General features: G+C 40.2%; 1 protein-coding gene across 2 annotated transcripts in view; it reads left to right on the forward strand.

Annotated features, from left to right (window-relative positions):
* The window catches only part of PARN (poly(A)-specific ribonuclease), a 166,664-nt gene that overhangs the window by 60,714 nt on the left and 78,000 nt on the right, over positions 1-27,950 (forward strand). For both annotated transcript variants that reach the window (XR_010751159.1, XM_066382573.1), the window contains exons 19-21: positions 7,031-7,086; positions 8,899-8,985; positions 10,669-10,743. Coding sequence is in view for 1 of the 2 variants with exons in the window: in XM_066382573.1 (XP_066238670.1) it covers positions 7,031-7,086; positions 8,899-8,985; positions 10,669-10,743 (218 nt within the window). In the remaining variant the exon portion in view is untranslated. The remainder of the gene's footprint in view (positions 1-7,030; positions 7,087-8,898; positions 8,986-10,668; positions 10,744-27,950) is intronic.

Genomic DNA, 27,950 nt, shown 5'->3' on the forward strand with positions numbered 1-27,950 from the left:
CAGGTGTGACTGAGAAGTCTGATGCCCAGGTAGCCCTCTTTCTGCACTGCAGACATGGGAAGTTGTCCTTTTCATCTGTAGCAACATACCTTTCTTCGCTGCCTGTTCACATTGCCTTGAAAATCCAGTCTACCCAAAGCTTGTTCTCAGACAGCAAACTCATTTCTTGTATCTGAGCTCTGCTCCTTACATGAAGCTATAATTTAAATAGCCCTAAAGCATGACAAAAATGTTTCTGAGATCTTTGCTTGGACCCTAAGCTCTTGCTTTGCTTCACTAAGCTAGGGGTTGGGTAGTAATTCAGGACTAAAACCTGACTTCTCCCGAGATGCTCCTTCTAGGACTTCAGCTTACGATTTCACATGGAGGCTCTGGATATTGCTCAGGTTAAAAGCCATATGTGAGCGGGGTACCTCTCCCATATCACATTGGAAAGCATGATGCTATGGGAGCAAAATTAAATATTTTCTTTCATTCTGAATAGAATCATTGATTTGGTAGTGCAGAATTTTAAAGAACTTTAATAATCTTTTTAGTTCCCTGAGATCAGGGCCTCTTGAGCAAAGTATTCCTTAATCATCTTTGTGAATTCTTGCACGCATTTTTGAATATCACTTTTGTCCTTTTTGCTTTCTTTTTTTTTTTCGTATTTTTCTGAAGTTGGAAATGGGGAGGCAGTCAGGCTGACTCCCGCATGCACCCGACCGGGATCCACCCGGCATGCCCACCAGGGGGCGATGCTCTGCCCATCTGGGGCATCGCTCTGTTGCAACCAGAGCCCTTCTAGGGCCTGAGGCAGAGGCCACGGAGCCATCCTCAGTGCCCGGGCCAACTTTGCTCCAGTGGAGCCTTGGCTGCAGGAGGGGAAGAGAGAGACAGAAAGGAAGGAGAGGGGGAGGGGTGGAGAAGCAGGTGGGCACCTCTCCCGTGTGCCCTGGCCAGGAACCGAACCCGGGACTCCTGCACGCCAGGCCAACGCTCTACCACTGAGCCAACCGTCCAGGGCCCTTTTTGTTTTCTTGAGCTCAGCTGTGTAACATGGGTTAATACTGGCATTGTTTTGCAATATGATTTTGTTCATGGGACAGCTAGAGAGTGGTTCAGATAAACTGTTGTGTCATCAAAGGGATAACCTTTGGTCTTAGTGTACTTCTTAAAGCAGCCTAATGTATTCTGTAGTTGCCAGACTCCATCTGAAACTTGTTAGTAAGGTTGGAGAGTTTTGATAAGGTTAGAGGTGTCTGATTCTTTGTTTGCCAGTCTTCAGTGCTGTATCAGTGGTTCAGGTTTAATTTGTGTTGCTGGAGGTGTTCAGTTATGGCCAATTTAAAGAAACCTGTTGTATTTTTGCCAGGGAGTTGCCAAGAGAGTAGTATAAGTAATATTTTTCTTCTTAAAAATGAGAAAAATAGCTGCGAGAGCAATAATTTCCCCCAGTGTACCTCTTGCATAGAACCTAGTTGCTTACTTCGGTTGCCCGCTGGTTTCAGGGAGTGGGAGAGGCCTTATGTTACTGCTTCCTGGATTTTGAGGTAGCTCTTGGTATTTGTTCTAATAGTTTGTGTTTTTCTAAGCCAGACTCATTTAATATAAACAAATCATTAACATTAATACTTTTTTTGGAGAAGTTCGCCCAGGTCATTATTATTCAGCTGATTAATTAAACATTAATGACAATTAACTACACAACCTTGAATATATTCTTCCTAATTCAGTGATTCTCAGTCCTTCAAGTTTCTGAGGCCATAGGGTTAAGTGTGGCCCATAAATTTGCATTTCTATCAAGTTCCCAGGTGATTTCCCTGTTGATTGTCTGGGGAACCACATTTAGATAAGGGCTCAAGGCCTCTAAGAAGTTTTCTACCGAGATGAAATTTTTTTGTGAGTAGTGTGCTTTCTTATATTGTAGGTCACAGTGTCATATTTCCCTTTTTGGGAAAGAATGTTAGCAGATGGCTTTGTGTGAGAGCCATACAGCATATGGGCAACAGAGGGGGATGACTGGAGATAAAGGCATTGCACACAACCTATGCTGTGCAGCCTATTAAGAGGCTGAGCTGAAGTTACCCTGTCTGCAGAGCAGCATACGCTGGAGTACACTGTGTTTACCCTTGGATCTTACCAGACATGTTTGGAAGCCGAGATAAACGGCATCACCTGTTGTATAATCATAGAACATTAAAAAACCTGACAAATGCCAAAGGGGATAAAATTTGTTGTATGGAATTTAGAATGTGAACTTGAGTTATACAGTTTATTAGGATAAAATTCTGGTGTAAATTTGGCCGTTGTATCAAATGGGAATTTTAATTTTAGTCTTCAACAGAGTTAGTGTCAATACTTAAGGCAAAAGTGCTAAGATAACTTTTCGTCAGAAGGCTTGCAGGAATGTGGTTCATTCTTTAGTGTCTTTATCAGTTACAACCATCTTGAATCTTCACTAAAATATAAAAAAACATTTCATGCAAATGTTGGTCCAAGTGTCTTTTTTGATATCTCCCAATGAAAGGCCTTCTGGAAGAGATTGTTCTTCAATACTATTCACAGTAAAGGGACATCTTTTCATATATTTGTCAGTATTTCTGTTCACCTAGTGCATTTCCTCACAAGTTAAAATGAAAACTGTCTAGCCCAGCGATCCATATGTGAAGCATTTTATCAAATCATGCCAGGAAGTCAGTGTAGGCCTTTAAGACAGCCAGTTGTAAGAGGCATGCATACAATGAAATGTTTTAATTTTACTTCAAAAGGGCATGGATGGTACCAGAGGAGTGACTTGCAAGCAGCCCTGCATAAGGGGGTGGGAGACATGGAGAGTTTACTTTAGTTCAGTTCCATAGCCCCTCAGCCACAGTTTTAGAGTTGGTTCCCCATTGCATGGCTCTCTCCAGAAGCACAGTCTGCCAAGTCACACACTGAGTTGGTTTTCATGATCTTCCAGGGTTTGGGCCTACTTAGTTCTTTGTAAAGCCCAGACATGAAGGTGGAGGCCTAAGGGAAGAGTGAGAAGTGCCATTAATAAATTATTTGAAAGGAGTTTCTATTTAAAGTATCAAGTAAGCAACCAAGATAGTGTAAGATTAACTAACTTAAAAAAGTCTTCTGAGTGTTTTAGTTGAGAATCAGTTTTACTTATTTTAAGCAGGAATGATACTTAAAATACAGATGAAATTTTAGAGAACGAATAGTTTGTATATTGCTTTACAAAAGATATCTTTTTATAGTTTTTCAATGCAGTGGATATTTAATATTTTATGTTAGTTTCAAGTGTACTGCGCAGTGGTTGGACAGTTATATAATGTATAAAGTGATCTCCCTGATAATTCTAGTTCCCACCTGACATTATATATACCTATTACAATATATTTTCTATGTTGTACTTTACACCCCCGCGACTATTTTGTAACTATTAATTTGTACTTAAGCACTTTACCTTTTTCACCCAGCCACCTATCCTGCCTTCTATCTGACAACTCTGTTCTCTGTATCTATGAGTCTGTTTCTGTTTTTTTTTTGTTTATTTTGTTCTTTTGATTCTGCATATAACTGAAATCATATGGTACTTGTTTTTCTCTGTCTTATTTCACTTTGCATTGTACCCTCTATGTTCATTCATATTGTCCAAAATGGTAAGATTTCATTCCTTTTATGGCTGAGTAATATTACATTGTGTGTGTGAGTGTGTATGTATAACACATCTTCTTTATGTACTTATCTGTTGATGGGCACTAGGATTGCTTCCATATCTTGGCTATTGTAAATAATGCTGAAGTGAACATAGAGGTGCTTATATCTTTTCGAATTAGTGTTTTAGATTTCTTTAGCTATAGTATACCCAGAAGTGGAATTGCAGGATCATAACCTAGTTCTATTTTTAATTTTTTGAGAAACCTCCCTACTGTTTTCTAGAGTGACTGCACTAATCTGCAGTTCTACCAACAGTACATAAGGGTTCCCTTTTCTTCACATTCTTGCCAACACTTATTTGTTGATTTATTGATGATAGCCATTCTGATAGGTGTGAGGAGATACCTCATTGTGGTTTTAATTTTTGTTTCTCGCCCTGGCCGGTTGGCTCAGAGGTAGAGCGTCGGCCTGGCGTGCGGGGGACCTGGGTTCGATTCCCGGCCAGGGCACATAGGAGAAGCGCCCATTTGCTTCTTCACCCCCTCCCCTCCTTCCTCTCTGTCTCTGTCTTCCCCTTCCGCAGCCAAGGCTCCATTGGAGCAAAGATGGCCCGGGCGCTGGGGATGGCTCCTTGGCCTCTGCCCCAGGCGCTAGAGTGGCTCTGGTCGCGGCAGAGCGACGCCCCGGAGGGGCAGAGCATCGCCCCCTGGTGGGCAGAGCTTCGCCCCTGGTGGGCGTGCCAGGTGGATCCTGGTTGGGCGCATGTGGGAGTCTGTCTGACTGTCTCTCCCCGTTTCCAGCTTCGGAAAAAGGAAAAAAAAAATTGTTTCTCTGTTGATTAGTGACATTGAGCATCTTTTCATGTGTCTGTTGGCCATCTCTATGTCCTCTTTGGAGAAGTGTCTGTTCAGGTTCTTTGCCAGTTTTGTAATTGAGTTTTTTTTGGTGTTGAGTGGTATGAGTTCTTTATAAATTTTGGATCTTACTCCATTATTGTTTGTATCATTGGCACATATGTTCTCCCATTCAGTGGATTGTCATTTTGTTTTGTTAATGGTTTCCTTTGCTATTGAAAATCTTATTGGTTTGATGTAGTCCCATTTGTTTATTTTTTTTCTCACAAAATGTATCTTTCAAAAATATTTTAAACATTTAGGGAGAAGTGTCTTTTTTTCTTTCTAAGTGCCTTATTTGTGTTTATAAGACAATAGGTCTCCTAAACTTGTTACTGAGGTCCCATGATTTTAGAAAGAATACAATAATTTAATAAGAAGTAAAGCAATTGCAGACTGAGAACTTGTAATTTTGCTTTATATTCTTCTCCCCTACAACAGGTGAGATGGTACACAGGATAGGTAAGGTTGATACAGTTGTAATTTTCAGCTGGGCTTTCTCTAAGAAAGTCTTAGTTACTTCCTCTGGGTCTCTCAGTTCTGGTAGCCTTGACTTAATTTTTTAAGTTTAAAAACAATATTAAAATAATTTTGAAAAACAAAGTTAATTTTTATAAAACCATTGGCTTTTTTTGGGGTAGTGTTGGTATTTATTTTACTTTTGGTTTAATGACATCAGTATTTTTCAAAGCAGTAATTATAAACTTGTGCTTTTTAAAACCTGAAATTGTATCACAATTTCTTCATGTTATGAAGTTTACAAAAGTTATTTTGAATTTATTTTGATTGTTTAATGTTCTGTTGAAATGATGAACTATAATTTTCCTATTCCCACATATTATTAAATCTTGAAATTGATTTTGATTGTTGGTATATCTGGCAGTATATCCATGAAATCTTGTCAATTCAACTTTATTCTTCTGTTGAAATTGGGGTAAAAATTAAATTATTTTTATGATACTTGATATGTCCTGCTCAACTTTTAAGTTATTTTTTATTTGGTTTTTAGAATGTAGGGATCATTGCTAAATTTACTAACATGGAGAACTTAAAATTATATGAAGCATAAAAGTACTGAGCATTGTAACCCAGGAGTATCTTTCCAGGTTCTGGTTGGCAATAAAAAGAATAGCTACTTCTAGGAGGAACTTCTATGTGTTAGGTGCTTCTATGTGTTAGGTGCTATATCATTGGTCCCTAACCTTTTTTGGGCCACGGACCGGTTTAATGTCAGAAAATATTTTCATGGACCGGCCTTTAGGGTGGGTCAGATAAATGTATCACGTGACCGAGACAAGCGTCAAGAGTGAGTCTTAGACGGATGTAACAGAGGGAATCTGGACATTTTTTAAAAATAAAACATTGTTTAGACAAATATAAATAAAATAATGTAAGTTATTTATTCTTTCTCTGTGGACCGGTACCAAATGGCCCACGGACCGTTACTGGTCTGCGGCCCGGGGATTGGGGACCACTGCTTTATATGTTTTAATGTCTACTGGCATAGTAGGTAGTATTGATTAAATTGGATAAAATAGGTAATAGAACCAGAATAGTACACTTGAGCCTAAATTAGTGAACTAAAAATAAATTTGGTTTCTTAGCCATAGGATTTGGTTTATTAAATTGTAGGCTGGGCAACAAGTTTTTAAACCACAGAGTACCATGACTTCTTTTTTTTCTAGTGTTAATAGAACAGTGTTATTCAGGCTGATGGTTGCATTTGTAAACTGAATCATGCCCTGTTTGGCTTTTGAATGCTTGGTAATAAAGTGTCTTATTTGTGGGTCAGTGAAGCCAAACTAATTGCTTGTTGGGCATTTGAATTGCCTTTTTAATTTGCTGTATAATGCAGTCTACCAGAAGTGTACAATATATCGTTATCTAAATAAAACTCTAATTAAAATCATCTCACAAACAACAGAATGCCTGATGTTTTGTCTATAATCTTGCAAATAGAGAAAATTGAATGGTATTATAGAGACTTATAATTTGTAAGTACTTTTTAAAGTGTTTTTGTATCCATTTTGGAAGGTACACATAAAATGATGCTATAGTTTATGTCATTGTGCTAGTAGTTTTCTTCAGAAAAGACATCTCTGCTATTATTCTAAACTCACAAAACACCAATTATATAGAGGTAACCTCTACAATTTAGGGGACAATTAATTGTTCATAGGTTGGTGAGATGTTTAGCACTCTGTAATTTGTTTTGCTCAGTTTCTCTGGACTGACAAGGCAGCTCTGCAGAGGACTTTCTTTGAACAGTTTGATCACTAATTTCATTCATTTAGCTAATACTCATTGAGAAGCTGCGGAAAGCCAGGAACTATTGTAGGTGTTGGGGACACCCCCGTTTTTTTTAAACATATAATATTTAGCCCTAGAGAAAAATTTTGAAATGGATCTTAAGAGCTTTTAAAATGATTTTTAAAATAGAGTAATTTGATTAAGAGGCTTCTAAAAATTTAATAGATGTCTTAGTTCATTACTTGTTTTTCTTTTTGTAGGTTATTTCTGATGAGAATCATGGATATTCCCTACCTAAACTTGGAAGGACCAGACTGTAAGTGAAATTTTATTTTCTTATGCATCTGCACATTTAAGTGTGTGGTCTGGAAGGGATAACAGGACAAGTATAGCTGAAGAAAGCTTTATTCACTTAAAAATAGACGGTGATTTTTGTGGTTCATAGGAATAGTATGCTTAAGTTAATGGTACCCTTGAGCTTGATTAATTCATCTTTTTACTTACATTTTCCAATTTATACATGAGTTGAATATAAAAAATATATATCTCGGCCTGACCTGTGGTGGCACAGTGGATAAAGCATAGACCTGGAAATGCTGAGGTCGCTGGTTCGAAACCCTGGGCTTGCCTGGTCAAGGCACATATGGGAGTTGATGCTTCCAGCTCCTCCCCACCTACTCTCTCTCTCTCTCTCTCTCTCTCCTCTCTTTCTCTCCTCTCTCTCTCTCTCTCCCTCTCTGTCTCTTTCTCTCCCTTTCTCTCTCCTCTCTAAAAATGAATTTAAAAATATATATATATATCTCCATATTTTTTTCCACTCAACTTTAAATTCATACTTTCTTTTTTCTTTTTAAAAAAATTTTTTTTTTATATTTTTCTGAAGCTGGAAACGGGGAGGCAGTCAGACAGACTCCCGCATGCGCCCAACCGGGATCCACCCGGCACGCCCACCAGGGGGCGATGCTCTGCCCATCTGGGGCGTCGCTCTGTTGCGACCAGAGCCACTCCAGCACCTGGGGCAGAGGCCAAGGAGCCATCCCCAGCGCCCGGGCCATCCTTTGCTCCAATGGAGCCTCGGCTGCGGGAAGGGATGAGAGAGAGAAAGAGAGGAAGGAGAGGGGGAAGGGTGGAGAAGCAGATGGGCGCCTCTCCTATGTGCCCTGGCCGGGAATCGAACCCGGGACTCCATGCCAGGCCAACGCTCTACCACTGAGCCAACCGGCCAGGGCCCATACTTTCTTATAATGGTATATGCATAATAGATTTTAAGATGTGTTAGCTGTGTTCAGTAAGTTCTCTATTTTCCAATTATTGGAGTACTGTATATTTAAGGTTAGTTGGTGTTTTTTTTTTTGTTGTTATTGTTGGTATAGAAAGTCTTGGAAGTCTAATCTATTTGGGATATGGTTGCTGCTTTTTCTGATTATTTTGTACATTATCCACATTGCCCCACTCATCTTTTCCAAGCCTTAGTATGTTTGCCTTAAAATATACTACAGGGATATAGAAAAGAGTGAACTGTACTTGATCATAATCATTGCAATGCTCTTGATTTGAGGATATACTGTGTTGTACTCCATATTAGATTTACATTTTAATCTGTCATTGTCACAACAATTCTGCAAGATAAATATTGTCATTCTCAGTTTATAGTCATAAATGGTTAGGTCTCTTGCTCAGAGTTGCACAGTTCAGTGGTGGGTCTGGTATTAGAACACAAGATTGTGACTTAGAACTAACTGCCTTTACTTGAACATTTAATTTGGACAGTATGTTATTTATTTATTTAATTTTAGCTAAATAAACGTGGACAACTAGATTAAAAGGAGAAAGCTTAATGTTGAGTGAAATTTCTCAAACAGAACAGCTGTTTTTTTTTAAAAAAAATTTTTTTATAGCAACTTCATGAGCAAAGATGTTTCTGCATAGAATTACTGGGGTTCAATTGTTACAGGTTCTGTCTAGGCAGGGATGGCAGAGACCTGCCATTTCTAAGAATGCTTTTAGGAGTTGTCTGGTATTCAAGAGGCATTCAGAACGATTCCCCAAGTTAGCTTGGACTTACAGAATCCTTGGTGTATTGTTAACTTTTCAGGTATCAAACTTTTATCAAAAATTTGTCTTGCAGTGCAGCCTAACCGCGATCATGTTCTCCATGTGACATTCCCCAAAGAATGGAAAACCAGTAATCTTTACCAGCTTTTCAATGCCTTTGGTAAGTAAATCAAAGTACAAATGTACTTTTAGGACTTCTTCTTTTGGTCTAGGTGATCAGAGGTGAATAGATGGCTGCAGGGTCATAAAAATATTAATATACAAAGTTTTAATCTCATGGAATATTTGGGAATTTGGCATACTGCTATCTTTGTGCTAATATGATCTGAGGAACTTTTAATAGTACCCCACAAAATGGTATTATTTTTAATCCATAGAAAGCAGGATACTATTACTAGGACTTTCTTTACTATTGACCACGGAAAATAAGTCTAGGTTGAGGATAAATTATTTTTAAGATGAAGGGCAGCCATTTGGTCACTGTTTGACATTGAATAGTCCAAGAAGATGAACACAGATGTTTGAGAGCACCACAATATGTGATATGTATGAGGTAGGCAGCTTTTCTTTTTCCTTTTTCTCAGGCTAGGTGATTAGATTTAATTGAACAGTCTTCTGATTAGGGTTTATTATAAAGACTTCTGAAGTCTTCAGCAATGCTTCTTTATTTTAACAAATTAAGTATTTAGGCTGTTCTCTTTGGATATTCTTTTTTTAATTTTTTTAAAAATTTTATTTATTTTTTACAGAGACAGAGAGTGAGTCAGAGAGAGGGATAGATGGACAGACAGACAGACAGGAACGGAGAGAGATGAGAAGCATCAATCATTAGTTTTTCGTTGCCCGTTGCAACACCTTAGTTGTTCATTGATTGCTTTCTCATATGTGCCTTGACCGTGGGCCTTCAGCAGACCGAGTAACCCCTTGCTCAAGCCAGCGACCTTGGATTCAAGCTGGTAGGCTTTTGCTCAAACCAGATGAGCCCGTGCTCAAGCCAGCGACCCTGGAGTCATGTCTATGATTCCATGCTCAAGCTGGCGACTCTGCACTCAAGCTCATGAGCTCACACTGAAACCAACGACCTTGGGGTTTTGAACCTGGGTCCTCTGCATCCCAGTCCGACACTCTATCCACTGTGCCACCGCCTGGTCAGGCTCTTTGGATATTCTTGGAGAAGTGAAGGCAGCAAAATCCTAAAAGTCCAGTAATAAGAATGTTTAGTAAATGTTTATCTCCTCAACAGAATAGTATGTAGCTATTTATTTATTTATTTAGAGAGAGCGAGACAAAGAGAGGGATAGACAGGAAAGAAGAGAAATGAGAAGCATAGTTGTAGCACCTTAATTGTTTATTGATTGCTTTCTCATATGTGCCTTGACTGGGGGGTTTCAGCTGAGCCAGTGATCCCTTGCTCAGGCCAGCGACCTTGGGCTTAAGCCAGAGACCATGGGATCATGTCTACGACTCCACATTCAAGCTGGTGACCCTGCACTCAATCAAGCTCATGAGCCCACACTGAAACCAGTGACCTCGGGGTTTCAAATCTGGGTCCTCAGTGTCCCAGGCCGATGCTCTATCCACTGTACCACCACCTGATCAGGCTAAGAAAATTTTTTGAACCTCTTTTTTTCCTTGGTTTGTTTATTTTTTTTTGAAGTTTTAACTGAAATAACTGCTGTGGTAGACTTACAATTTACCTTTTTATAGCGGTGAGATTTTTATTATATTTTAAACCAGCATCTTCTCTCTCTAAATTAACACATACATACTGAAATATAAGAGATACAAATGAAATCTGATAGAGATCTAAGTGGTTGAGTGTTTACTTTTAATTCAATTACAGGTAACATTCAGATATCTTGGATTGATGACACGTCAGCATTTGTTTCTCTCAGCCAGCCTGAGCAAGTACAAATTGGTAAGTGTTTTGGACATTATTTTGTGTGTTAATTAAAATGGGAGCTTGCCTTCCCTTCCCCAGTCTAAATGCTGTGAGTTCAATCAGCTGGTTCACAAGCATTGCTGCCTTGTTTGTTTTGAGATTATGTATAAGATAAAGGAAATAATAAGTCATGTTTACATAAGAATAAGACAAATTTATTGATTCATTAGATACTATACTACATCTTTTTTTACTTATCTCCATGCTATTCTTTTACCATTGCAGTTTTTCTAAAATATTTGCAGATTTACTTTTAGGATTAGAAGTAGCAAATTGAGAGAAATAGAAGACACCAAAAAATGATACCTGTGTTGACTCTTTCATCTCTGTAATTTTCCCATGTATTTATACAATTTTGTGATTTGTATTCTATTAAACTTGCATTACATACTTGTTTTATAGCCAAACTGAAAGATAATGTTATTTGCTTTTATTTTAGTTTTTTTTGACAGAGAAGAGAGAGAGTCAGAGAGAGGGACAGATAGGGACAGACAGGAAAGGAGAGAGATGAGAAGCATCAGTTCTTCGTTTGGGCACCTTAGTTGTTCATTGATTGCTTTCTCATATGTGCCTTGGCCCTGGGGACTAAAGCAGAGCTAGAGACCCCTTGCTCAAGCCAGCGACCTGGGCTTCAAGCCAGCAACCTTTGGGTTCAAGCCAGAGACCACGGGGTCATGTCTGTGATCCCATGCTTAAGCCGATGATCTCGGGGTTTCAAACCTGAGTCCTCCTTGTCCCGGTCCAACGTCTATCCACTGCACCATCTCCTGGTCAGGTACATTATTTGCTTTTAAAATAGAATTATAAAAAGATACAGTATCACATCTCTAGTTGAACCTTAAATAATTTTGATATTAACCATCACAATACATTCCATTTTATTAAAAAAATATTTTTCTGTTGATTTCAGAGAGAAGAGAGAGGAATGGGAGGGGGGAGTGAGAGAGAGAGAGAGAAGCATCAACTTCATTCCATTCCATATAGTTGTGTACTCACTGATTCCTTCTTGTACATACCCTGACTGGGGATTGAACCATGACCTTGGTGTACCTGGACAACACATCGCTTTTATCTACTGAGCCACCTAGCCAGGGCACATTTCATTTTCTTAGGATGAAAAGTTATTGAATAAAATACTGAAGAAAATATGCAGTGTTAATGTACTTATTCAAATAGATTTCAAGTTTCCTGGTGCTTAATAATGTAAAAGTTGTGAATTTTTTTTTATTTTTATTTTTTCTGAAGCTGGAAACGGGGAGAGACAGTCAGACAGACTCCCACATGCGCCCGACCGGGATCCACCCGGCACGCCCACCAGGGGCGAAGCTCTGCCCACCAGGGGGCGATGCTCTGCCCCTCCGGGGCATCGCTCTGCCGCGACCAGAGCCACTCCAGCGCCTGGGGCAGAGGCCAAGGAGCCATCCCCAGCGCCTGGGCCATCTTTGCTCCAATGGAGCCTTGGCTGCGGGAGGGGAAGAGAGAGACAGAGAGGAAGGAGGGGGTAGGGGGTGGAGAAGCAAATGGGCGCTTCTCCTATGTGCCCTGGCCGGGAATCGAACCCGGGTCCCCCGCACGCCAGGCCGACGCTCTACCGCTGAGCCAACCGGCCAGGGCCAAAAGTTGTGAAATTTTTAAGTAATATAGCTCTTTTTTTTCTTTTTATTTAACAAAGTGCCACATACTGAAACTAACAATTCTGATATTGTGAATATAACAGTAACTATATGAAAACTTCTACAAGCATACCAATTCAGACCAAAGTATTTTGGTAATTTTTCAAGTTATATGGACATTGCACACATATAGGCTGTTACAGAGATGAAACCCTAGGCCCTGGAGTCATATTTTGCTATACTACCTATAGTTGCGTGACCTTGGGCAAATTACTTAACCTTGATAAGCTTCTGCTTCTTTTCATAAATTGAAGATGATAGTATGGACCTCTCAGGGTTGTTGTGAGGATTACATGAGCATATATGCACAAAGTTTGACATTGCTTCAAGGACTTTTATTGTGGTTATTAATAGTAGATTTCAATGTGAAAGGTACTTCGGGAGCACATGATATATCAGAAATAGCACCGTGTGCAGGTTCTGAAAGATGGTGCTTGTTGAATGTTTTAATATTTGCTTATTTCTGTGATCCATTCCTCCACAATCCTTCAAAAGACAGTTTATTTATTTATTTAGATCTTTATTCATTTTAGAGAGGGAAGGAGAGAGAGAAGGGGAGACAGAGCAGGAAGCATCGACTCCCATATGTGCTTTGACTGGACAAGCCCAAGGTTTTTATCTGACGACCTCAGCATTCCAGGTCTACGCTTTATCCACTGTGCCACCACAGGTCAGACCTTTGAAAGACAGTTTAGATACAATCCAAAGGGGTTGAATTATTAGAAAGCTAAACGTAAATTCAAGTTGGGTGCAGGGACTCAGATTAAGGTTATAGTGAGACTTCAGTGTGGCTGAAAGAACACTGAACAGGAAGTCCCAATCCAAAATCTAGTCATGCCTCTTCTGCTCAGTGTCACACTCCAGAACTGTTCACACTTGGGTAACATTGAAACAGTGCAGTAGGTGGAAGGAGGTGCGCAGTCTTTGAAGTCAAACTGACATGAGAACTAACTTGCTTCTGCCACTTGTCAGCCATGCCTCTTTGGGCAAGTTATGTAAATTCTGTAAGCCACAGCTTCCTTGTTTGAGAGATGGAGGTGGTGATAGTTACTCTGTGAAATGCGATTATGGATATTAAGTTCCCACCAGAGTGCCTGCCACTCCACAGCAGTGCTTGATAAATGGTAGGTAATTATTGAAAAATCTGCTTGGCATCAAGTAACAGTAAAAATGAGTGTGTAAAAGTGGTTTGACATCTATAAAACACTGGTTAGTAGAATTTACTTGAAAATACAAGCATAATTTTTATTCATATGTACTAGGTGTCAAAGCTTCTTTTAATGTTCCTGTTGTACAATATTTGATGACCAGTAATGATTTCTCCCATACTTATTATTTAAAGATTCTTCAAACAGTAGCTTTTTTTTTTTTGCATTTTTCTGAAGCTGGAAACAGGAAGAGACAGTCAGACAGACTCCCGCATGCGCCCGACTGGGATCCACCAGGCATGCCCACCAGGGGCGATGCTCTGCCCCTCCGGGGCGTCGCTCTGTTGCGACCAGAGCCACTCTAGCGCCTGGGGCAGAGGCCAAGGAGCCATCCCCAGTGCCCGGGCCATCTTTGCTCCAATGGAGCCTTGGCTACGGGAGGGGAAGAGAGAGACAGAGAGGAAGGAGAGGGGGAGGGGTGGAGAAGCAGATGGGCGCTTCTCCTGTGTGCCCTGGCCGGGAATCGAACCCGGGACCTCTGCACGCCAGGCCGACGCTCTACCACTGAGCCAACCGGCCAGGGCCTCAAACAGTAGCTTTTAAGCTCAGTATTCAATGATTTCACAATCAGGTAGCTACAGAAGCACTCTAATTTGATTGTTTATCTATGTGTGTTGCCTGAGGGTAATCTTGAGTCCACCTTATTCACCATTGAATTGCTCTCTAGTGCCTGGCATACACGGTGGCATGACTAAATAAATGTGTATTTGAATGGGTAATATGGGGAATAAGCCAAGATGACATTGTGACCTTTTTACCCTTTTCCTCATAGATTAAGAAGTAGATGCCTATTACCTTTTGATATATGCAGTTTTACTTGTGAAGTCACATTTTTCATTGGTGTCTCTCTTTTTACACAAAAGTTAACTCAGCATAACTATCAAGCCATTTGCATGTGCTGTGCCTATGACCATAGTGTTCTTGTACTCAACCATCCCCTAGGTGCCGTTAGAGCCTGGCCGTGTCCCGTTCTCATCTTAGCTTACATGTCCACTTCTCTGGATGTCTTCTCTGGCTCCATTTGCAGGGGAAGATACCCAGTTTTCTGTGCTAGTCAGGCATCCTTTTTTGATATACACTGTCTTCCTTGATAGACTGTAAACTCTTTGGGGGCAGGGACCTTATTTCTTGTTCACCATTGTATTTTCAGTACTTAGGGTAATCTTGTCTGATATTAGTAAATGTAATAGCTGAATAAATGATATTTAAGGTATTATGACTTAGAAATGTCCTTTTATTTGATATGGATATATTTACACTTTCTGGTTTTTTCTTTGATTTCAGAATTATGCAGATGTTTCATTGAAAGACAATGAAAAACTTATTCTTTATAGTGATAAATCTAATGTGCTGCAATTTCTATTAATGCTATCTTAAATTACTATTTCATTTCTGTGGAAATGGAGGACCTGTTAGATCAATAATGTAACATCGGAAAAATCATTAAATGCCTATTTATATAGCAACTCGTAATGGCTTCTTTGGCCCAGTTACAAACTATTTTTGATTTACATTTAAGGAATTGCTTTTTAACTGACACCATCAGTGTTTTGTTTTTTTTATAATACTAAGTTTAATCAAGATTTTATAAAAATTATTTTAAACATTATTAATATGAGAGTTCTCTTATGTAGAAACATTATTATACTAATTTTTAGAACCCATTTTCTGAGTTCCGTGTGTTTGGATTTCTCCTTTTTTTATCTGCTGCTGTGAAGAAGAGGGTCCCTGGTGGCTTTGGGATGTTCAGATAGTGATACAAGCCATATATTTAGCCTTTTCCCCTCTTGCTCTTCAGATAAGACAGTAGGTGGCCACTATGGGACTTGATACCATGGAGAAGATCATTTATCCTCAGGATTTGGAAAAAAATTTCTTGAGCATTTTTTTCTTAAAAGTAGCTGAATGAGAAATCACCTTTAATGGTTGCATCTGAATAACTCATTCATATTTAAGATTTTTATATTGCTAATATAGTTCTGTTAAAAGGGGGAAGAGCTCAACAGTATTTCAAAAATGGTTGGACTTTCTAGTCATATTCTCAATATTTAGACATTGTTTTGAGTGTCCTTAAATGTGTTAAAAGACATTTTTTTCTCTGCCTATAATTTTTATAGCAATAGCTTAAGAAAAATTGCCTTTTCATTATTTTAAAGGCTGGAGATCGGGACACTTCGTGAATTGATAAAGTTACTTTAGAAGAGTTAGAAACCTAACAATTATCTTGTAAAGCCAGTCCAAATTTAGCTAGTTATATAAATTCCTGATATGCGGCCTTAAGAGCTTGTTCAGGATGATTTGTTGGGATTGGAGGAGCGAACAATCTTGGCTTCACTTCAGTCCAAAGTATGAATGTGCTTATATAAAATCAGACTTTTAAAAACACAGCTTTTGATTGTGTTTAACAGATAAGTATTAGAGTCTTGTATAAACTTTTGAGGAAATTACTGTAGTTTTTGCTCTGTAAGATGCACTTGACCATAAGACACAGCTAGGGTTTTAAGACGGAAAAGAAGGAAAAAAATATTCTGAACCAAATAGTGTGTTAAAAGATTTAATAAAGTACCATATTAAAAAAAAAAAAAGTACCATATTTTTCACTCCACAAGACTCAAAGGCATTTTCCCCTCCACTTTTTTTGGGGAAAAAGTGCATTTTATAGAGCGAAAAATACAGTATTTACTGTTTTGCTAAAAGGCTGCTTATAACTTTAAACTTTACTTGTGCCCTTTGTTATTCTTTTAATGTTTGCAGAGTCTCTGGTGATAATTGCTTTTTATTTGTGAAATTGGAGATTTGTGTTCTCATTTTTTTCTGGAACACTTTACCTAGGAGTTACTGATTTTTTTCAAACAACCAGCTTTTGGTTTTATTTGTTTTTCTGTACTGTTTGCTATATTGTCTATTGTTGATTTTTGAATTTTTTTTCTTTTTCCTTTCTTTTACTTGCTTTGGGTTTATTTTGGTTCTTCTAGCTTTTTTTTTTTTTTTTTTTGTATTTTTCTGAAGTTGGAAATGGGGAGGCAGTCAGACAGACTCCCACATGCACACGACCAGGATCCACCTGGCATGCCCACCAGGGGGTGATGCTCTGCCCATCTGGGGCGTTGCTCTATTGCGACCAGAGCCATTCTAGCACCTGAGGCAGAGGCCACAGAGCCATCCTCAGTGCCCGGGCCATCTTTGCTCCAATGGAGTCTTGGCTGCGGGAGGGGTAGAGAGAGACAGAGAGGAAAGTGAGGGAGAGGGGTGGAGAAGCAGATGGGCGCTTCTCTTGTGTGCCCTGGCTGGGAATCGAACCCGGGACTCCTGCACGCCAGGCCGACGCTCTACCACTGAGCAAGCCGGCCAGGGCCCCTCCTCTAGCTTTTTGAGATAGAACCCTATGTGGTAGGTATTTTTTAAATTCTTTTAAAGTATTTTAAGCTTGGCTTTCTAGAGGTTACTCCTGGGTCAGTCAGTATAACTTAGTGGTCAGCCAAAGATTGATCAGGTGTTGTGCTTAAACACCTTGAGCCAGTAAGGCTTCCACCCTTGCTGTGTTGGGGAACACATTCAACTTTAAAGCAATTTACAGTCCTGCCCCAGTTTTTATTTTTGTCTGGAACTGTTGGTCTCCTCTGTGGGCATACAAGGTCTCATACCCAGTCATCTCTCCGAGTCATTGAATCTGACCTTTTATGACTCTAATGTAAGCATTTAAAGCTATAAATATCCACTAAGCACTGCTTTAGGTGCACCCCACAAATTACATTGTTGTATTTCTATTGTCATTAAGTTAGATAAATTTTCTAATTTCTCCCTTGACCCTGCATTATTTATAAGTTTGTTGTTTAATTTCCAATTTTTCCCTAGATCTCTCTTGTTACTAATTTCTAATTTAATTTTGTTGTGATAACAGATTAGAATATGATTTCAGTCCTTTGGAATTTACTAATACTTGCTTTATGGCCTAGCATACAATCTCTTGCTGAATATACTACGTGCACTTGAAGGGAATGGATAGCCTGTATATAGTGTGGTGTATGGTATATAATTTGGCCTATAAAAATCTCTGCTGTTCAGATATTCACTGTCTTTACTGATGTTTTATTTAGTAGTTCTATCAGTTTTTGACAGGAGGTGTTAAAATCTGCTATGATTGTGTCTATTCTCCCCTTTAATTTTGTCAATTTGCATGTCATTTATTTTGAGGCTATGTTATTAGGTGCACACACATTTGTGATTGTTTTGTTTTTCTGGTCAGTTGACTTATTTTTTATTATGAAATTGTTCTTTTTTTCTTTTATAATGTTATTTTTAAGACTACTTTATCTGATACTAATATAGTTGATCTATTCTTCTTGTGTTTTTTATGTTTGGCTGGTATATCTTCTTCCTTCCATTTACTGTCAGTCTATGTGTATATATAACATATAGTTGTAGATAGCATGTAGTTGGGTCTCACTTTTTTTTTTGTTTGTCTGTCTTGTCCGTCGGCACGCCACGCCCGTGGTTCTCAGCGCCGCGCCGCCCCGCGCTCGCTTGGCACGTCCAGGCCTCTTTTTTTGTGCGGTGCGAGACGGGGAAGGAGGGGCGTCTCTGCCCCCCCCCCCCCCCCCCAGGTCTCGGCCGACCCACTGCGTGCTTCCCTACCTGGTTGATCCTGCCAGTAGCATATGCTTGTCTCAAAGATTAAGCCATGCATAGGTCTCACTTTTTTTTTATCTATTCTGATAACTGATTTTTAATTGGAATATTTAGTCCATTTATATTTAATATAATTATGTAAATGATTATACCTGTCATTTTATTTATTTTTCTTCTTTTTTAAGAAGGAGGAGGGGAGATAGAGAGACTCCCACATGCGCCCCTATTGAGATCTACCCAGCAACCCCCGTCTGGAGCCAATGCTCTGTCCATCTGGGGCCTTTCTTGCAACTGAGCTGTTTCTAGTGCCTGAGGTAGAAGCTCCACAAAGCCATCATCAGCTCCTGGGGCCAACATGCTTGAACCAGTGGTTCCATGGCTGCAGGATGGGAAGAGAGAGAGAGAGAAGGGGGAGGGGGAAGGGTTGAGAAGCATGTGATCACTTCTTCTGTGTGCCCTGGCCGGGAATCAAACCCGGGACCTCTGCACGCCAGGCCGACGCTCTACCACTGAGCCAACCGGCCAGGGCCGTGACATGACTTTTTAAAATAAGCTTGTTGTAGAGGGAAGGGGCTTACTTAATTCGTGGTTTAAATGATACATGATTTTTATGCCATAAGTACTGGATCCTGGAAACAATGTATTTCTTTTATTCAGGCAAGATTTTGATGATAGTGGCTTATTGAGTACTTCATTTAATAAAGGAAGTTTTTTATTAGTGAGAAGGGTGAATGTCTATATATTTTGTATAGATATCTTCTGATCAGAAAACTTTTAAGAGCAACTGATTGCCCCCCCCCCCCGACTTACTTAATCTGTGTAAAGCACTGTGGAAATTTTAAATAATATTTATTAAGAATCTTCTTGTTTTCTTAATTCCCCTACTATTTAGTCTTGAGAATTAGCAGTTTATGCATCTCTGCTATGAATCTGTATCTGGCATATATATTTAAGAATGTAACAATAACTTACACTCTCTCTAATTAGTATATATATTTTTAGCCCATTAGTTTGTATGAGGATAGAATAGATAACTTCCTGACTGCCAGATAGGGCTTCCCAAGTTGTTAATTACCAGTGTTAATGCAGCAATGAAACAGTGAGTCCTGACAACTATTAGAATGTAACCCTCAGGAGAAAGAAATGCAATGTTTGTGCTTTAAAGGCTAAATTTTCATGTTCTGTTAAATTGTTTCTGGCCCAAAGCAGTGAGTCTGATTTTTATATTTTAGGGGCCATTCTACCTGATCTAAGAATGTTTGCTTTGTGATGTTTTATCAGGATAGTCAGTAAATCGATCAAATTTAGTTGTAATATCATGCACAAAAAGAATTACTTTGTTATACTCTCTCATTTCCAATTTTAGAAGTAAATCAAACTATTAAAAATGTGAGGCTCTGGCCGGTTGGCTCAGTGGTAAAGTGTTGACCCAGCATGTGGATGTCCTGGGTTCGATTCCTGGTCAGGGCACACAGGAAGTGCCCATCTACTTCTCCACCCCTCCCACTATTGCCCCCCCCCTCTCTTCTCTCTCTCTCTCTCTCTCTCTCTCTCTCTCTCCTCCTCCTCCTCCTCTTCCTCCTCCTCTTCCTTCTCCTCCTGCAGCCACGGCACAGTTAGAGTGAGTTGGCCCAGGCTCTGAGGATGGCTCCATGGCCTCCACCTCAGGTGCTGAAAAATGGCTCCGGTTGTAATGGAGCAAGGGCCCCAGATGGGCAGAGCATTGCCGCTAGTGAGTGGGCTTGCCAAGTGGATCCCAATTGGGGCAAATATGGGAGTCTCTCTCTGCCTCCCCTCCTCTCACTAAAATAAAAATTAAAAAAGTAAATAAAAATGTGAAAAATATTTGAAAATATAAATAAGAAAACCATTCATAGTCTTGCAACCTAAGCATTTTAAATACAAATTGGGATCTGACTTTAAGTATGTTTTTGTATTTATTTTGTTAGTTAATATTATATCATGAGTATTTTCCATGCTATCACAGATTTTTCTGTTTTCTTGCAATGACTGTATTATATGACATTGTACAGATACACATAGCATATATAACTATATATATCCCTTTTGGATGTTTACATTATATCCAAACTTGTACTATTTTAAATTAATAATTAAAAAAAATTACTGTTTGAGAGAGAGAGAGAAAAAAACATCAATTTGTTGTTCCCTTTGTTTATGCATTTATTGGTTTATTTTTGTATGTGTCCTGACTGAGGATTGAACCTGCAACCTTGATGACATTCTAACCAACTGAGCTACCTGGCCAGGGCAAATTCTTCTTTTTTAAACTTACTGATTTTTAGAGAGAGAAGAGAGAGAGAAAGGGGAGATGGGAGCAGGAAGCACCAACCTGTAGTACTTTCTTCTTGTATGTGCATTCATGGGGCAAGCCCAGGGTTTTGAACCAGTGACCTCAGTATTCCAGGTCGATGCTTTATCCATGTGCCACCACAGGTCAGGCTGTAAAATGAATTCTTTAATGAGCATCTTTGTATCTCAGTCTTTGTCTATATCTGATTATTTTCTAAAAATAATTTCTAAAGAAGTGAAATTACCAGGTCCGGAATGATGCTCTTTAAAAAAATTTTTTCCACTGATGAGAGAAGAGAAGCATCAACTCATAGTTGTGGCACTTTAGTTGTTCATTGATTGCTTCTCATATGTGCCTTGACTGAGAGGCTCCAGTTGAGCCGTGACCCCTTGCTCAGGCTAGTGACGTTGAGCTTTAAGCCAGTGACCATGGGATCATGTCCATGATCTCATTCTTAAGCTGGTGACCTCGCACTCAAGTTGGCGAGCCTGTGCTCAAGCCAGATGAGCCTGCACTCAAGCTGGCAACCTTGGGATTTGACGCTGTATCCACTGTGCCATCACCGGTCAAGCAAGAATTTTCAGGTATTGTTTGCCAATTAAACAGGGAGCTGCCATTGGAAAGCCTGATGGATTATTGTCAGAAGTGGCACAATCAGTGGCAGTTGTCCATGTGTGTATGATGCCATTGTAGCTGAGTCAAAAATTGGTGGACATATTCAAGCAGGTTTTGTTTATTTTCAAATGTCTAGAAGGTTGGTCTTCGCATTTACTATAGTTTGTAGCCTTCTGTAGGTGACTGAGACCAAATTGAATTTATCTGGGAATCTGCCATATCTATGAATGCTGCACAGAATAATAAATGGGTCATTGGCTTCCAAGAATCAGTGACAGTGCACTTTAGTTCCTAACTTAAGAGTTCATGAAAATTATCCCTTGACAAACAAGACTGTAAAAAAAAAAATCCTACTTGCTGGATTAATCTTTTGCTAAACATTTAAATATTGTATACACAAATGGTATTGAGACTAGTCAAGGTAGGTAGTGAATGAACAAGTGAATGGATACATGCACCAAGGAATGGATGGATGAATGAATGAATGAATGAATGAATACAGATGGGCATGTGTTTTTGTCTTCACAGGAAGGGAAAATGACAGAGCTAAAACATCATCGAATGCTAATCTGTCCCACCCACTAGACTTGGCTTCTCAAAGTGGGGACTAATTATAGTTCATTATTTTACATTCTTGATGTTTGGGACATGCTGGGCACAAGTTGGAAATGAGTTTGAGGAGAGACCTTAATTTGGCTCCTGATAGAGGGCTGATTCTGGGTTAGCAGACAGACAATAGAGAGGATCGTCTCAGCACAACAGTGGTTGGAATGAAAGTGGATATTTACAGCAGTGTTTGTCAGACTGGTTCACACTCTCAGGGGGTTGTGAAATTGTTTTAGTGAGTGTGATCAGCATTTTTATAAAAGGAAGACATTAGAAGAGTTCATAAGGAGTGCCATATAATAAAGATCAGTTTGCTGTGTGTGTGTGTGTGTGTGACAGAGAGAGAGAGAGGGACAGATAAGGACAGACAGCCAGGAAGGGAGAGATGAGAAGCATCATCAATTCTTCGTTGTGGCACCTTAGTTGTTCATTGATTGCTTTCTCATATGTGCCTTGACTAGGGGGCTACAGCAGAGTGAGTGACCTTAGGCTCAAGCTAGCGACCATGGGGTCATGTCTATGATTCCATGCTCAAGCCAGTGATCCCATTCTCAAGCTGGTGATCCCATGCTCAAGCCAGATGAGCCTGCTCTCAAGTTGGTGACCTTGGGGTTTTGAACCTGGGTCCTCTGTGTTCCAGTCGATGCTCTTTCCACTACACCACTGCCTGGTCAGGTGGTTTGCCTTTTTTTTTTTTTTTTGTATTTTTCTGAAGCTGGAAACGGGGAGAGACAGTCAGACAGACTCCCGCATGCGCCCGACCGGGATCCACCCGGCACGCCCACCAGGGGTGACGCTCTGCCCACCAGGGGCGATACTCTGCCCCTCCGGGGCATCGCTCTGCCGTGACCAGAGCCACTCTAGCGCCTGGGGCAGAGGCCAAGGAGCCATCCCCAGTGCCCGGGCCATCTCTGCTCCAATGGAGCCTTGGCTGCGGGAGGGGAAGAGAGAGACAGAGAGGAAGGAGGGGGGGGTGGAGAAGCAAATGGGTGCTTCTTCTGTGTGCCCTGGCCGGGAATCGAACCCGGGTCCCCCGCACGCCAGGCCGACGCTCTACCGCTGAGCCAACCGGCCAGGGCCCAGGTGGTTTGCTTTTTGTTTAATATAACTTTTGTTCAGCTACCACTCTATATTCAGATATACATGTATATGCACTGGGTTGTAATAAAAATTGCATTGTTGTAGGTCATGGTCAAAAAGTTTGAACTCAGATGGTTTAGGAGACTTTTCTCTTCTGTGTGTGCAGAGCACTGTGGTAGGGAAGGGAGCTAAGGTAACCCTGACACAGATCTCGATCCTCAGGTGTTTTCCTCTTTCTAGCCCAGTTGTAGTCAATCTGGTCCCTACCGCCCACTAGTGGGCATTCCAGGTTTCATGGTGGGCGGTAGCGGAGCAACCAAAGTATAAATAAAAAGATAGATTTAACTATAGTAAGTTGTTTTATAAAGATTTATTCTGCCAAACTTAGCAAAAATCTGATATAAAATACTTGGTAAGTAATTATTATATGCTTTAACTTGCTGTAACTCTGCTTTATAAGTTTTATAAAGTAAAGTTACTTCCCTACTTTATAAATCACCATTACTGTGGAACCGGTGGGCAGTTAGAAAATTTTACTACTAACAGAGATAAAAAAGTGGATGGTAGGTATAAAAAGGTTGATTATCCCTGTTCTAGACTATTCTGGAGCTGGAGAATCATGTGGACAGCACCTGGGAGGAATGCTTGTTCCTTCATCCTTACATCTCCATGGGCCAGGAGAAGACATCTTGCTTCTCACCAAGAGAGGTTAAAGTGTCCGACCCCATACTCTGTCTGCCCTGCTTGGTCCTCCTCATGGAAGGACAAATGGCATATTTGATGAGTGAAATAAGGAAGAGGCTGACACCTGAAGGTCTTTCTGACCAGTGGCTAGGGCCACTGCATTGAAGAAGGCAGGCCTGGAAACCAGCCCCTGGGGTCTGTTCTGGCAACAGAGATTTGGAAGTAGTTTAGAAGCTCCTTGTAATTGTTAGGTCTCTTCACTGATGAGGGTCTCTTGGTATGAATTGCTTTAGAGGGTGGCAGCAGCTATAGTAGAAAGTACTACTTGTACTTGTGGCTCAACATCCATCTCAATAGTCTACCGAGGAGTCCTGTACTTTGAGGGAACATAAAGAAGATGCTAAGTCATCATTATTTCTTCTATCTGTTCATTAATTTGTTAGCACTTCTAAGAGATGATGATGTTCCCTAACTGCTAACCAGTAGTAGTAGGAAATACTAGGGGCCACATTCTGAGGACCTTGATAGCGATTGCTGCCCCCATCAAATTTCATGTGTGAGCAGCAGAGAGCCTTTTTGCATACCCACGCAGGTATGGGTCTGACTCTGATTACGTGACAAGAAATTCTTTCATAAGGCATGATGGGTTCTGCAGAATGGGAGAGCTGAGAGGCTCGGCAGGGCTGCAGTGTTTGCAAAAGTGGAATGACAACCAGTATTGACCATAATTAAAATTTTTCCTATTCCGTGATTGGTCTGTGAGGATGTTTACTTACTACTGACATTGTTTAGACTAAGTTTGTGGAAACTAATTTTCCCTAGTTTGCCACCCTTCTGGGTTACCAAACCATTAAAGTGCTTTTTAACTCCAGATGTGACTTTCTATGTTTTAATTCCATTTCATCAACAGAAGATGGTGCTGTCATGCTGGCAACCACTCCACCTTTCCCTTTTCAAGTAAAACTTGTCATCTGTATGCTTACTAATGCTAATTCATGTGGTGTTTACAGTATTCCCCTCATGCAAAATGGGATCAAATAGGCTACAGGAAACATTTGTAGAGTTAAACTTACAAAGTGAGGGGTAGAGACACCAGGCACAGGGGCCTTGGTTAGGTGTTTGCTCAGGCCACCTTTGCACTCAGGGAAAAGTGATGCTCTTATAGGAGGCAGGATGAAGACGTTGTAAGTGCTATTTGATTTGTGTACAGTCTTCTAAGATTTGATTTGGAGAGTTATGAGTAGAAGTGAGAGAAGTTTCCATAGGAAAAAACAAACAAACAAAAACACTGTTTTTCTTTTCTCTTTTTGGAAAATATCTGAGTACCTACAGGAAAAGTCACGAATTAAGTTTATAAGAAATGCAGTATTCAACTGAATACTCAAGTAGTTGAAACATCCAAGTAATTACTTCATTTATTTTACCCACTTGAAAGAATCCCATATTGTATGATGGATTTGGAGTAAAATTGGCTGAGTAATCTTTAATGCTTGACTTCAAATCTTAGAGCTTTCTGGGTTTACAGATGAGAACCCAGTTTACAGATGAGAAACTACTTCTCAGGCCTGGGAAGAATTGATCTGAGTATTATAGGTAATGTTCTTAACACAGTGTCTGGCACTAGCTGTAAAGTAAATGTTCAGTTCTCCTAGAAATCAAGATATTAAAACAGTATCACCAAATTGACTTATAGAAATTATGCATTGCTGCATCATGGAGACCAAGTGTAAAGCTCTCAGTGTTTGCTCTACTTGTAGAATGATGTGTCCTTGAGATACGGCCAGTTTGTTGCAGTAAGTGACTTGTAGTTAAAGTCTTCTCCGGCTTGTATCTTTTGAACAAAATAAAGACCAAAACTGTTGCCACAATGATTCTTAGTTGTCTCGCCTTTTCTTTCCCATGGCTTCCTACAGCTGGTTGTCATTCTAATTAATCTTTTATCCATGCAGTGGGGTCTTCCACAGAGCCTACTCGGAGCTGGGAGCTCCCTGAGTTACTGGAGCAGCTTTCTGGTATAGAGATTAGTTTTTGAGTAGGTTCTTAAATAACATGAGGGTTCTACAGACACGGAGAAGTTTATAAGATGTCTGGCCTGACCAGGCGGTGGCGCAGTGGATAGAGCGTCAGACTGGGATGCGGAAGACCCAGGTTCGAGACCCCGAGGTTGCCAGTTTGAGCACTGGCTCATCTGGTTTGAGCAAAAAGCTCGCCAGCTTGGACCCAAGGTCGCTGGCTCGAGCAAGGGGTTATTCGGTCTACTGAAGGCCCATGGTCGAGGCACATATGAGAAAGCAATCAATGAACAACTAAGGTGTCGCAATGCGCAACAAAAAACTAATGATTGATGCTTCTCATCTCTCCGTTCCTGTCTGTCTGTCCCTGTCTATCCCTCACTCTGACTCTCTCTCTGTCTCTGTAAAAAAAAAAAAAAAAAAAAAAAAGAGAGAAAAGATGTCTGTAAGGTAGGTCTATAGATTTATTCTCAGACTCAGGGTGGGAAGCTCGTTTGGGAATACTCTCAGCAGTACAGTCAATTCTCATTATGCACAGATTCCATGTTTGTGAATTCACCTACTCATTAAAATTTTTTTGTAAACTCCAAATCAGTACTCTTGGAGAACCTGGCTTGGTAATTCAGTTGGTTAGAGTGTTATCTCATTATGCCAAGGTTGTGGGTTCAATTCCTGGTCAGGGCACATATAAGAATCATCAATGAATGCATAAATCAGTGGAACAACACATTGATGTCTCTCCTCTCCCCCGCCGCCTCCCCCTTTCTCCCTTGCTCACTTCCTCCTCTCTAAAAAGAAAAATTAAACAATTTAAATCATACTCATGAAGCTCTTGCAGTCATTCACAGACATGCACAGAATGGTGACATTTTGAGTCTCCCGATGCACAGGTTCCCTAATGAGATGGAACAAGGCAACACTGTGCTTTCTTGTTGCAGTGTTCGTACTGTAAACAAGTGTTCTTTTCACAGTCTATTTGGTACCACATTTTTCACATTTTTATGCTTTTTTGTTGGTGATTTTGCCATTAAAAATGGCCCCCAAGTATAGTGTCATAGTACTCTCTTGTGTTCCTAAGCAAAAGAAGACATGATATGTCTTATGGAGAAAATACGAGTGTTAGATAAGCTTCATTCAGGTATGCGTCATAGCGCTGTTGTTGAGTTCAGTATTAGTGAATCAACAATGTATATTAAATGAGATATCTTTAAACAGAAGCACACATAAAGCAAGAATTTGTGTTCATTTGTTTACAACACTATTGTGTCCAGAGGCTTTTAGGACCCTAACCCTGGTTTTCCTCTGGAAGCAATGGTTCAGTGTTTGTGGATACTGATAGACCATAACTACCAGTAATAATGAGATCTGAGACTTGACTCTTTGTTCCTTTCTCCTGCAAGGTATTTGAGCCAGGGCCCTTAGGGAAATGGCTTTCTGAGCTGCTTACTTTTTTTTTTCCATGGCAAGGTCCCCATCACCGCGTTCAGAAGAGTTGTGCATGATAGAAACAGTGCTATCAAAATGAGCTAGCTGCAGAGTGGCACAGCCTCTCCTGATTTAGCAGGTGGCTCAGTCACTAATGGGCCCAGGGCCCTAAGATGGCTCCAAGTGCTGGGTAATTGGGTACATAGAGACCTAGGATCTTAGTTTGGTGAGATGAAGACAATGAGACATATCCTCAGTTTATTGTGACTTTAGTCACTTTTTCTTATTGTTGTATAGCTAAAGGATTGAGATTAAATTCTGTTGTATGTTGAACATCTCTTCTGCACCTAGAATTCCTACAGCTGTTGAATTTGACTTTAATTGAAGGTGGTGATGTCTTTATTTCTTTTTCTTGATACCGTATTTCTGCTGATGTATCCTCTTACTGTGTATTTCCCCCTTTTTGTTGTGTGGTGAGAATACCAGGGATACATTCCAGCCTCTTCATTTTGGCCACGTTCTAACTAGCGCCTTTGCCCCTTTTGAAAAGAAGGTGCCTGAGATGGCAAATGGTAAAAAGCAGTGGAAGAGATTGTTTAATTCTTTTGGCAGGTACTTGGAAAAAGTAACATGTAGCATACGTAGTTGAAATCAAAGTGAAAACACTCATTGTTCCATCATGCAATCTTTCTTTCCACCTCTGTTTAACACAGTACCATCTTTTCCTAGTGGAGCCTACAATTAAGAACAGTGTTGCTTTAGGTTCGCTGAGCTAATCAAAGCCTTGGATTCATTGGCCAGCTCTGACCTGTCATTTGGCATGTGGATGACACTGAAGAGAGGCATCAGTGAGTATGGTAGCATGGCTAATGGAACTGTCATGTGCCCCAGCAGTTCCCACAGGTGACATGCCACTGCCCCTACTCATCCACTCGGA

The sequence above is a fragment of the Saccopteryx leptura genome, chromosome 4 (genome assembly GCF_036850995.1).
Source record: "Saccopteryx leptura isolate mSacLep1 chromosome 4, mSacLep1_pri_phased_curated, whole genome shotgun sequence".
Lineage (NCBI taxonomy): Eukaryota > Metazoa > Chordata > Mammalia > Chiroptera > Emballonuridae > Saccopteryx > Saccopteryx leptura.